Source organism: Piliocolobus tephrosceles, chromosome 7 (assembly GCF_002776525.5).
Source record: "Piliocolobus tephrosceles isolate RC106 chromosome 7, ASM277652v3, whole genome shotgun sequence".
Lineage (NCBI taxonomy): Eukaryota > Metazoa > Chordata > Mammalia > Primates > Cercopithecidae > Piliocolobus > Piliocolobus tephrosceles.
In genome coordinates this window covers 98,429,210-98,441,726 of record NC_045440.1, presented here as the reverse complement: position 1 = coordinate 98,441,726, position 12,517 = coordinate 98,429,210, and the positions used below count along the sequence as shown (strand labels likewise).

At 42.8% G+C, this 12,517-nt stretch overlaps 1 protein-coding gene across 6 annotated transcripts in view; it reads right to left on the bottom strand.

Moving 5' to 3' along the window:
- Window positions 1-12,128, bottom strand: part of MTDH (metadherin) — an 81,812-nt gene extending 69,684 nt beyond the window's left edge. For 2 of the 6 annotated variants that reach the window (XM_023183961.2, XM_023183962.3), the window contains exon 1: window positions 11,381-12,124. In XM_023183961.2, the coding sequence (XP_023039729.1) occupies window positions 11,381-11,761 (381 nt within the window). In that variant the 5' untranslated portion in view covers window positions 11,762-12,124. Of the gene's footprint in view, window positions 1-11,380 lie in introns of all 6 variants that reach the window. The other 4 variants (XM_023183960.2, XM_023183959.2, XM_026454926.1 and 1 more) reach the window with 4 other exon arrangements.
- Between the last annotated feature and the right edge of the window lie 389 nt (window positions 12,129-12,517).

Sequence of the window (12,517 nt, the reverse complement as noted above, 5' to 3'; positions counted from 1 at the left end):
AAAAAAAAAAAAAAAAAAAAAAAAAACTGATTCCAACTTGCAAAAGAACCTGTATCTGAGGTAAACATATATAAGGTTTAACACTGACTTCTAAAATGAAATCACATAGAACCCTTACTTATATAAACTATATTTCTAGCCACAACATGTAAAGATGATTATTCAAATGACCTAGACACTTCTTAGGTTTAGAAACTAGAAGGGCAGTCTACCAATTTCCCCCAAAAAATGGAATATGAGAAGACCATGGGCTTTGGAGTTTGACAAACCTGGGATTAAGGCTTCCATATTTAATCACTGATTTTAAGCATTTTCCTTGACTTAACCCTTGATTTCATCATTTGTAAATATGAGAAAAATACGTATTTTGTCTTACAAATTTCTTGTTAGAATTACACTAAATGACAAAGCATGGGAAAGCATACTTCTCCAGAAACAGCTTTTCCCTTCTTTTTAAAATTTTTCTTAAATTTTTGGTAGAGATGAGGTCTTGCTATATTGCCCAGGCTGGTCTTGAACTCCTGGGCTCAAGCAATCCTCCCACTTTGGCCTCCCCAAGTGCTAGGCTTACAGATATAAGCCACTGCACCTGGCCCATCTTCTGTTCTAATATCCTTTTCTCTCCAAAGCTATGATGGCCTATGTCCTTTATTCCCACATTCAAGCATTTAGGCCATTTTTTCTATTAACAAGCTCAGATAAATGTTAAGTCCTGGTGGTCAAAAGGGCCTGGACAGGCATCCATCAGGTCCAATGCTCCAGATGCAAATTCTTTTGGGAAGTTAATGGATTAAACATAATAAGCAAATATATCATCTCAGAGGCTTAAAATAGTCCAGGCTTGCTCTAGAAGCAGCATTGTAATGCTATCTTTCTTTTTAAAAAGCTGCTGTTTTCTAAGAAAATTACATAATATTCACTCAGTAGAGTGATATGTAGAACCCTAACACTTTGAAACAAAGACAAGTAAGGCTCAATGCCTGCACTCAAGCTTAGAACCTAGTAAAGGAAGACAGGTATACAATAACATATAGTAAAGTACAAAACAAAAGGTATACTCTCCCTCACACTCTCAAGAGTATAGGTTTTGAAAGCAAGCTGAGAGACCAGGATAGAGATCCCAAATGTGTTTCACCCTGGACAAACACTGGAAAGTCACTTTTTTTTTTTTGGAGACAGGGTCTGGCTCCGTTACCCAGGCTGGAGTGCAGTAGTATATGATCTCGGCTGGGCTCACTGCGACCTCCGCCTCCCATGCTCAAGCCATCTTCCCACCTCAGCCTCCCAAGTAGCTGGGACTATAGGAGAACACTACCATGCCCAGTTAACTTCTTGTAGAGACAGGGTTTTGCCATGTTGCCCAGGCTAGTGTCAAACTCCTGAGCTCAAGCAATCCGCCTGCCTTGGCCTCCTAAAATGCTGAGATAACAGGTGTGAGCAACTGTGTGTGGCCAGAATCTCAATTTTACTGGCTAAAAGTGATACTGAGCATACAGGAGGCATAGTATATATATTATCCTCATCATAAAAACGATAAGAGGCAAGAGACCATTAAGACAAATACCTAATGCACGCGGGGCTTAAAACCTAGATGACAGGTTGATGGGTGCAGCAAATCACCATGGCACATGTACACCTATGTAACAAACCTGCACATTCCGCACATGTATCTCAGAACTTAAAGTATAATTAAAAAAAAAAAGATAAAAGGCAAGAAATTAGGAAATTCAGAAGAGGCATCATTGTAGCTGATAGGTTAGACTATAAGACAGTCTAACAATAATAATTTCCAAGTACTTCCTAGACACATTACAAGCATTATCTCATTTAATGGACAAGACCTAGTTTTGGTAAGTTTGTTTTAGTTGTGAAACGTTCTTACACAATTCAAGATGGAACAATTTCTTGTCAGTTTGTTTGAAAGTAAAAACTTTTTCCCCTGCCAAATGTTATGCACATATCAACTACATAAACTAAACATACACATAAACCATAGCTTTAGACACAGTTCAATCCCAATTTCAAACTCTTAATAACTGAGAGAACAATCTTACAAATATAACCTATGGTTCAAATTTGCAAAACCTCACTATATACTGAGATATTTCCTTTAGTGGTAAAGATCCTTGTGCTTTCTAAACAGCCAAAATTTCAACTCAGGATTCCAAACTGTCTCCTTGTTGACTGAAGCAGGGATGCTCAGGGTTACCTTTATGAGATGATGGGGAGATGATAATAACTGTCACATTGCCAAGACATGCCAAAGATGATTTCTGAAAAACTAAATACAAGCATTGGTTTTCAATATTTTACATCTGATGGGTATGATAAGAACTACAAGTGAAACAGCAAATACACATCTGTATAATTCTTTCTTAGACAGAAGAAAGACATCTAAGAGATTCTGATGGATGCCTTCTGGGAAGCCTGTTATTCCATGGAAAGGTTTGAAAACTACTAGCATAGCTGGAGAGAAAAAAAAGTGCATTTTAAAACTAATGAAATAACACCAATTCCTCACTTACGTCTCTGAATTTTGCTTGAATAATGATTTAAAAATACTCTCAAGGCTTTTTACAGACTTGCGAAATAGTACACTAACCAATAATGCCAAAGCACAACTAAAATTAATGTTCATAGGGTTTATTGTCGTTCTTGGTATCTAAGATGGGCACAACTACTAAAGGTCTTTTCTGTCAGAACTGTATAAAGGTCTTTTCCGTTAGGCCTCTGGCAGAATGAAAAGAAAAGATGAAAAAATCCTGTCACATAACCAAACAAATGGAACCAAAATTCTGGAGCTTTTGTAAGGTCATAATAATTTTCAGCAGAAACTTCTGACTCGAAACTTTAAAAGCAATAAAGCTATAACTCACTGGGAAAATTGAATTTGTTCTCTGAACGCAATTTAATATCCTGGAACACGCCATCGAAACCAGAGAGGTATAGTGGAAATAACAAAGTTCTTAGACTAGAAATTAGGATACTGTTTTGCCTTTGAAACTCCTTTGCTCTATGACCTTGAATAAGTCAGTTAATTTTTCTGAATCTCAAGATTTCTCTTCTGTAAAATCATGAATATTTGTTTTACCTATCATTTGGAATTTTTTGAGCAAATGATTATTCTTTTTTTCTTTTTTTTTTCTTTTTTTGAGACGGAGTCTCACTCTGTCGCCAGGCTAGAGTACAGTGGCGCGATCTTGGCTCACTGCAACCTCCGCCTCCCGGGTCCAAGTGATTCCCCTGCCTCAGCCTCCTGAGTAGCTGGGACTATAGGTGCACACCACCACACCTGGCTAAGTTTTGTATTTTTAGTAGATTTTAGTAGAGATGGGGTTTCACCATGTTGGCCAGGATGGTCTCAATCTCCTGACCTGGTGATCCGTCCGCCTCGGCCTCCCCAAGTGCCGGGATTACAGGTGTAAGCCACCGTGTCTGGTTGATTCTTCTATGAAGAATTAAAACTAACAAAGAGTGACTTAAAGGAAAAAAGAAAACTCTATAGGTGGCAAGTGATACTATTTGTTTTTAATATTACCAGCAAAACCATTACCTAAGAATAAAAAAACACAATTCTATTGGGAATATATTAAGAGACAAATTTATTTAATTCAATGACAGATTATCCAATTAACTGTGAGACGTTATTTTAGCCACTTCATTCAGCTTTCAGTTCAACAGATAATTACCAAAGGCACTTATATGCCAAGCAGTTTGCCACTGGTTTACAATCTGGGGAGGGAGAGAACCCAAAAAAGTAAATGGGTAAGTAAACAAATAATGTACAAACTGTGATAACCACTATGAAGGAAACATCTAAGGGGCTAAGACAGAAAATAGAAAGGGATGTCTAAATTTCAAATAGGGTTATCAGGAAAATATTTTCGTGGAAGGTGACTTTTAAGGTGAAAACTAAAGGCTGAGGGAAAGATTGTTCCAAAAGTGTTAATAATAGCTCATGTAAAGATGCTGGGTTGTGAAAGAGTTTGAAGAACTGAATAGCAAATGACAGGAAACTCACTCAAATTCAGCTTAAAAAGAAAAGCAGGTGCTGGGCCATACAGGCCATGGAAAGAAGTTTGGATTTTAAACGCAAAAGCTACTAAGTGCTGGTTTTAAGCAGCATGGTGATTTGCTTTGAAAAAACTCATTACTAGTGCATTGAGAAAGGACTGGATGCAGTAAAAGGAAGGCTACTGCTGCAGGTTAGGGGAGCTAAGGTGACACTAGAAAAAGTAGTCAGATTGAATATATATTTTGGAGATAAAATTGATGGTACTTTGCTGATGGGTTAGATATAAGGTGAGGAAGATATGAGGAGGTGAGAAAAAGATTAGAATCAAGGATGATTCTTCTATTTTTGGCTTGAATAATTGAATGGATGGTAGAGTAATTTACCACTTACAGAAATGGGGAAGACTGGAAGAAGGCAAGAAATAACAGGTTCTGTTTTGGAGATGTTAAAAGTTTGAGACAATTTTTAAAAAGTTTGAGATACATATTAGACTTCCAATCAGAGAAATCAAGCATACATGTAGACATGAGGTTCTGGAGATGACAGAACAGTGTAGATATAGATAGAGACTAATATACACTTGCTCCCTATTATTAATGGATTCTGTATTAGTGAATTTACCTTTTCACTAAAATTTATTTTAACTCCAAAATCAATACTTGAGGTACTTTCACGGTCATCTGTGGACATGCACATGCACAGGGCTGCAAAGTCACTCTGCAGGCACATTCCCAGCTGAGGTCAAGATTCCACCTTCTTATTTCAGCTCTCATCACTGTAAATAAGGATCCTTTCTGAGGACTATTTAGTGCCACATATTTTGCATTTTTTTGGTGCTTTTCGTTAGTGATTTTGCTGTTTAAAATGGTCCCCAACTGTAGTGCTGAAGTGCTGCCTAGCATTCTTAAGCATAAGAAGGCTGTGATATACCTTACAAAGAAAATAATGCATTAGATAAGCTTTGTTCAGGCATGAGTTCTAGTGCTGTTGGCCGTGAGTTCAATTATGTGAATCAACTAAATTAAATGTCTTCAAACAGAAACACATGTAAAACAAGACTATGTATCGTATATGGTATTGGTGAAACTATTGTGACCAGAGGCTTGGACCTAACTTTGCATTTTCCCTAGAAGCACTAGTTTAGTACTTGCTAATTCAGTGGGAACTTTATAGAATTTCTGCAGATAAAGAAAATCAACTACGCTGATCTGTTCCAGTACCATTTACAACATACCTTTTATGTGTGTGACCACTAGTAATGCGCTTTGTGCTCCTAATATGGGTAATGGGCAGACACTCAGATACTTGCAGAATGATTATTAGACAGAACCACATGAAATGGTGATATTAGACCATTCTAATCCAAACAATATGGCATAGCCAGGTGTGGTGGTGCGTGCCTGTGGTCCCAGCTATTCGGGAGGCTGAGGTGGAAGGATCACTTGAGCCTGCAAGGCAGAGGTTGCAGTGAGCCAAGATCTCGCCACTGCACTCCAGCCTGGGTGACAGAGTGAGACCTCAGCTCAAAAAATAAATAAAAAATTTTTTAAAAAGGTAATTCCATAGTTTCCACTAAACACGAAACATTATGCTAGGTGTTACAATATATAACTCTAGCTGAGGAGCTGGGGAAGGCTTTACAGTTGAACCAGCACTACAGCTGGGCCTTGAAGAACAGGTGGAAATTGGTAGAGAGAGGCTGGGCACAGTGGCTAACGCTTGCAATCCCAGCACTTTGGGAGGCCTAGGCAGGCGGAGTACTTGAGCTCAGCAGTTCAAGACCAGTCCAGGCAACATGGCAAAACCCCATCTCTACAAAAAATACAAAAATTAGCTGGGCACGGTGGTGTGCGTCTAGTCCCAGCTACTCAGGAGGCTGAAGTGGGAGAGTCACTTGAGCCTGGGAGGTTGAGGCTGCAGTGAGCCAAGATTACGCCACTGTACTCCAGCCTGGTTGACACAGCCAGACCCTGTCTTGAAAAGAAATTTAAAAACAAAAATAAGAAAAGAAATTGGCTGGGCGCAGTGGTTCACGCCTGTTATCCCAGCACTTTGGGAGGCCGAGGTGGGTAGATCACAAGGTCAGGAAATCGAGACCATCCTGGCTAACACGGTGAAACCCCATCTATACTAAAAATACAAAAAATTAGCCGGGTGTGTGGTGGCAGGCACCTGTAGTCCCAGCTACTCGGGAAGCTGAGGCGGGAGAATGGTGTGAACCTGGGAGGCGGAGTTTGCAGTGAGCCGAGATCGCACCACTGCATTCCAGCCTGGGCGACACAGTGAGACTGCATCTCAAAAAAAAGAAAAAAAAAAAAAAATAAATTGGTAGACAGATAGAAAGAAGGGCCTTTTAATAGATAAAAACAATGTCCAGGGGCAGTGGCTCACGCCTGTAATCCCAGTACTTTGGGAGGCTAAGGCAGGTGGACTGCCTGAGCTCAGGAGTTTGAGACCATGCCTGGGCAACATGGTGAAACTCCATCTCTACAAAAAATACAAAAATAACCAGGTGTGGTATTGTGCATCTGTAATCTCAACTACTTGAGGGGGTGAGGCGGGAGGATTGCTTGAGCCCGGGAAGTGGAGGCTGCAGTGAGCTGTGTTCACACCACTGCACTCCAGCCTGGGACAAAGTGAAGACTCTTGTCCCCAAAAACAACAACAATAAAAACAACAACAACAAAAATGAAAATAATAATAAAGAGACACAGAAATCTAGCCAAAGATAATTATTTCTTGTCTTAGGAGTAATGGTGAGAGACAAGCCTAAGGTAAGGTTAGATCATGAAGAGACTTGAGTGCCATGTCATGAATTTTGGATTTTGTTCAACAGGTGATGGGGAAACTACTGAAACAATGTGAACATCAAAGTCATATGATCAGGGTTAGGCTTCAAAAGACTCAACTTGCATGAGTGGGTAGAAAAGATCGGCAAAAAAGAAACTGGAAGCAGGAAAACCAGATGTTAGAATAGTCCAAGCAAAAGGTAATAAAGTCCTAAAGTAGGGCAGTGGCAGTGAAACTGGAACAGAAGTAATGACTACAAAAACCACTGCATACTATTAGAACACAGTCATGCATTTCTTAATGAGGAGAATACATTCTGATAAATGCATCTTTGTGCAAACATCACACAGTATACTGACACAAACCTAGGCTATAAACCTGTACAGCATGTTGCTGTACTGAATACTGTTGCAACTGTAACACAATGGTGTTTGTGTATCTAAACACAGAAAAGGTATAGTAAAAATACAATATTATAATCTTATGGGGTCATCATATAGGCAGTCCTTCACCTCACAAAATTATAGCCAGATGAGGCAAACAGCCATTTTCCACTATAAAAAGGGGCTCACATAGGTATTTACCAGTCATGAAAAATAGGAGTACGATGTATAAACACTTTTGTTGGACATCTTACTATGTTATGCATTCAACAATTATTATTTTTTGAGTCCCAAGCATTGTGCAAAGCTATCTGGTAGCAAACAAAAGGAATTATTATTTTATTCATTGAGCTTAGAGATATGGAAATTACACTATAGCAAATCTTTATGAACATTCCTACACTAATATGCAAATAACTTGTTCCCTAAAATAAATTTTTGAGCTGGTTGTTCATGTCTGTAATCCCAACATTTTGGGAGGCCAAGGCAGGAGGATGGCTTGAGGCCAGGAGTTTGAGGCTGCAGTGAGCTATGAGAGCTATAACCACCACTGCACTCCAGCATAGGCAATAGAGCAAGACCGTCTCAAAAAAAAAAAAAAAAAAAAAAGAATTTTCTTTGATATTAATCCAATTATGTGCTTCCGGAATTCAAAGCCAATTGTTACAGACCAGTTTTTGCAGACTTCACTTCAATCTAAGTCATTACTCAGATTAAAAATCAAGTGAAAAAGTACTTATTGAGTGCCCATTTAATACAGACTTTGAGGTAGATGTCATGAAAAATACATATAATTATTTCCAAAAATGCCAAGAACGGGGTAAGGGGGAAAAGAAAAAATGCCAAGAACTGAGCCCAGTAAAAAGTGCCCCCCTCCCCCACTGTCAATTAGGAAACAAACTGTAATTCATACCCTAAAAGATCTATGGCATGATTTTATTAGGGGATAAAAAACAAATTGATAAAATAATTTCAGAAATTGCTTATAAACAGGTTGAGGTAAATACAGATTTAGCCACTATTTACTCTACAAATGAAAAAAAACAGGAGTCGCAAAACTTGGAATGATTTAAGAAAAAGCTAAAAATAATGGAATGAAAAGATCAGAGATCAGGAATCTACAAGCTTTTTTTTTTTTCTTTTAAAAGACAGAGTCTTGCTGTGTTCCCTAGGATGGAGTGCAGTCACCTGATCATAGCTCACTACGGCATCAAACTCCTGGGCTCGAGCGATCCTCCCACCAGTGCCTCCCAAAGTGCTGGGATTACAAGTATAAGCCACTGCGCCTGGCCCAAGCATTTCCACAAGCATTCAAGGTGACTCTCAATGCAAGTAGCCAAGGATAACACTTTGAAGAATCCTGCAGTGTTTTAACTCAACTAAGATTTTCAATTTGTAAACAAGATACACTGCACAGAGCAAGGTAAAATGCTTTACTCAATTTTAGAGTTTCCCATTCCTGTCAGGCTGACAGAGTTGTCTTCTTTCAATCCTGAGCTTTTGCTGTTTCTCAGGCCTCTCACATTATCTTGCTTACTGCCCTCCCTTCTCCTCCTTTTTAGACAGGGCCTCGAATTGGTTCACTGCAGCCTCCACCTCCTGGCTCAAGCAATCCTCCAACCTCAGCCTCCAGAATAGCTGGGACTACATGTGCACACCACCGCACTGGGATAATTTTTTAAATTTTTTGTAGAGATGAGGTCTCACTATATTGCCCAGGTCGTTCTTGAATTCCTGGGCACTCCTACCCACTTTCAAAGTCAGCTTCTGTGATGAGGCCTTTCATGCCCACCTGGGTTCACAACCAGTTGTATCATTCAGTTTTTAAGTATATATTTTTCCACAACTGAAACAAAAAGCTCCCTGGGGAGAAACCGAGCTTTTACATTTGTATCCCCGTCATAGAGAGATATGCCAATATTGTATTCCTTTTTACCGCCTTCAATTTGTAAGCAGTATCTAGCTTTTCTTCAATACTTAGCTCAGTTAAAGGTATCTAATGAGTCCTAAATAAATGGCAGCTTGTACTTCTTTGCCCTGTAAACCTGCCGTTTTTCTAACTGTGGGTCATGCCTCACAGTCAAATGTGAAATGAATTCAGTGGGTCATGAACATTAAAGAAAAACAGAACAGTTTTATGTGTGTTATGTAATGTAAAACGTATTTCTTACTGTGGGTTTCAGTCACAAAAGCTTGAAGTCCCAATTTTGTAAATGTTGGTTAAACTTCTCGAATACATCTTCAGTATTTGGTAGATAAGGATATTTTCTCACCCAATTAACATTCAGCCATACAGTCTTCCCATTCTCCACTCCTCAAAGCTAACGCTAGGTTTACTTATTTACTCCCCACTTCCTTAACTCGAATGAAAAGGAAGGGGTAAGTCCTAAGTCTACCAAGCATTCTTCACAGTACTGTATAAGCATTCACTGGAGTCTGTATTCCTTCAGATGAGTCATTTGAGTGTTCAAATGCACTTCGGATGGGTTCTCGGAGCACCCATCTCTCTCAACTCAAGTTTATCTGAAATTCTACATGTCCCAAATAGGGTTTTGAAATTTTCACAATGCACTTCATCCACAGGGGTTTGTGCTGAATGTGTTTCTTTCAAGATCACCTTCTTTCCTTACCTTGGAGCAAGGTTCTCTATTTTCACCGTAACATTACTTTGATAATTGGTAATTCTTGATAGTCTCCACAAATGTTTAAATTATTTATGTTCCAAACCAGTTCTATTTTCTCCTCTCCTAACGTATGATAGTATTTACATTGACAAAGTTGTGCCTTTTCCAGGTTTCATACGTATCTTGCATCTTCTTAATCAGCAGGCAAAATGTGAAGGCCTATCCAGGCCTCATAATGCACTAACTGTGACCTGTCACATCTGTAATCTAGAGATTAGAGCTTGTTACCAACAAAACTCTTGTTAGTTTGAACTCAAACCCCATTTCCTCCAACAACTTTCCTAAAGCCCTCCACTGAAATGTCTCCTACCCTCCAAACCTCATTAACACTCAGTTCAAACCTCTTTAACACCTATCAGTCTATGCAAAATTCTAATTAGCTATGAATATGTCTCCCAGATTGACTCTGTGTATACCCTGCACTGCCCTCCAAACACCAGAGTGCAAATTTCACATAGTAGGGCCTTCGTACTGGCTTACTGAATTGTACTGAAAAGGCGAAGAGCTTAATTCGGCGGATTAAAAATAGGTTAGGTGCTGTTTCTAACTGCATACCCTCCATAGTTTCAATTTGCTCAAATGTAAAATATTTTTAAAAATACATAAAACTATTAAAGATATAATGGAAGAACCATGGGAATGGCAATAAAGAATGTAAACATAAAACACGAAGGCCTAAGACAGATGTGATGCCCTCTGTGACTTCCACACGTGGCCCAGCAAATCGGTGCCTGAATTCCTCTCTCGGCTTTCACCATTCTGCCCTGTCATCTCCCTTTACTCTGTTTCACAAATCTACCAAACCACAGAGTGTGCAACAGACTCATCAGCTGAACTCGCCTTAGCTCTTTCTCATAGGACCATACACCTCAAAGCGTATTAGGTAACCGACCCCTTCTTGCCTTGCTCCCGTTCCGGCCTCTGTTGGCCACATGTGCCAGAACAAGAGTGGGCAACCATTTCCCTTTAACAGTCCCAACTAAAATGGAAGCGCTTCTAGACCTGGACACCTTTAATCCTGTGTAAGCCCCAGAATTTCTAGGTCACCGTACTTCCTCCACTGGCTACTGTCTCAATGTGACTTGAGACAGACATCTGTCTTCCGAGCGCAGGCTTTCCACAACTTCCCAACACCACCTTAAGGTCCCATGACGCTCCACATGCAGCCTACTCTGCAGGCCTCAAGGAAGGATGCTGTGCTATTCTAGCAGTCAAGGTTCCCAAAGATGGCTTGACCTCTGGGCGCCTATCTGAACGGACCCCTCAGACCTCCTAACTTCTTTCCTCGAAACTGGGCTTCCCCACCCATCCTATACTTCCTGAGTTTCCCCCATTCCCCAAATAACATGACCACCTATCACCGCCTGCTCCACTTGGGAGAGCTGTCTCTCTCGGCTTTGGACTAAGCACTCTTTTCCCTTCCCGGCTGGTGCGCGGCCTCCCCCCAGCTCGAGGGTCTCCACGCCCGCCCTTCGCCCGTTCTCTACCGCCGCTCATCCCATACTCACTTTGGGCTTCTCGGACAGTTTCTTCCGGTTCTTCTTCTTCTGTTCCTCGCTCCGGAGATTCTTCAGCAAGGCCAGGTCGTCGGGGGCCGCAGCCGGCGCGGCCGCCGCCTCCTCCCGCTTGCGGGGCGGGCTCCTCCGCTTTTTACGGGCGCCGGCGCAAGCCGCGGCCCAGCCGTAGCCCAGCAGAAACAGCAGCAGCAGCCCGAGCGCGCCCGTGCCCACCAGGATCACCCAGCCAGGGTACCGTTTCGGCTCCAGCCCAAGGTCGAGGCCCAGCTCGGTGCGCAGAAAGCCTAGGCCGACCGAGAGCATTTCCCGCAGCCGGGCCGAGCCCTCCTCGGCCTGCTGGGCCAGCTCGTCCTGCCAGCTCCGTGCAGCCATCTTCCCTCCCGTCAGAGGGACTCGCAGGATGACGCCGGGGCGCGGAGACGCCGTGGAATAGTCAAGGGAAGCGAGGAAGGGCCGAGCCGGGTAGCCTCAGGCCGAGCGCATCGCGGCCGTCCCTTGCGCCGGAGCCAGGGATCGGCCGCTGCCACCGCGGGGAGGGCGGAGGGGTCTCCCAGGTTCCCCGCTGTCAGCCTCACTCCGCCGCCGCCAGGAGACCCGGGAGGCGGGAGGGAGTGTCTCCAGTGGCGGCCGCTAAGCGGCGTCTAGGCGCCAGCGCCAGGCCCCGCTGTCCTCCCTCGGCGGAACAATGGCGGCTTGGGCCGCGATCCACGCCGCGCGCGGGGCCTACCGTGGGTCACGTGGCGCCAGTGGGCGGGGCGTGGGCGTCACGTGGGGGCGGGCGGGGTCGGGTGGGGCAAAGGCGCGGCCGGGAAGGTTGGCGGTGGTGGGCTCGGGCCTGGTTAAGACGGGGCGTTGAGGACCCGTGACTGTCGACCAGAGGCTGGGAGGGGTTAATTGGCGGACGCCTCCGCAGGGTGGCTGGTGGCGCTGAGTTAGGAGACGTGGCGCAACGAATGAGTACAGGGGAGGGGCTTCGTGCAAGAAGGGGGCGGCGGGGGAGGGCTGCAGCGCTAGGAACCGGGTCACCGGGTCTAGGTCAACGTCACCCTGGCAGGTGTAGGGCTCTTCATGCCTTTTTCTGGAGTGTTGTTGAGGTGGAATCGCTTTTTCTCCCTGGGGGCGCCAGTC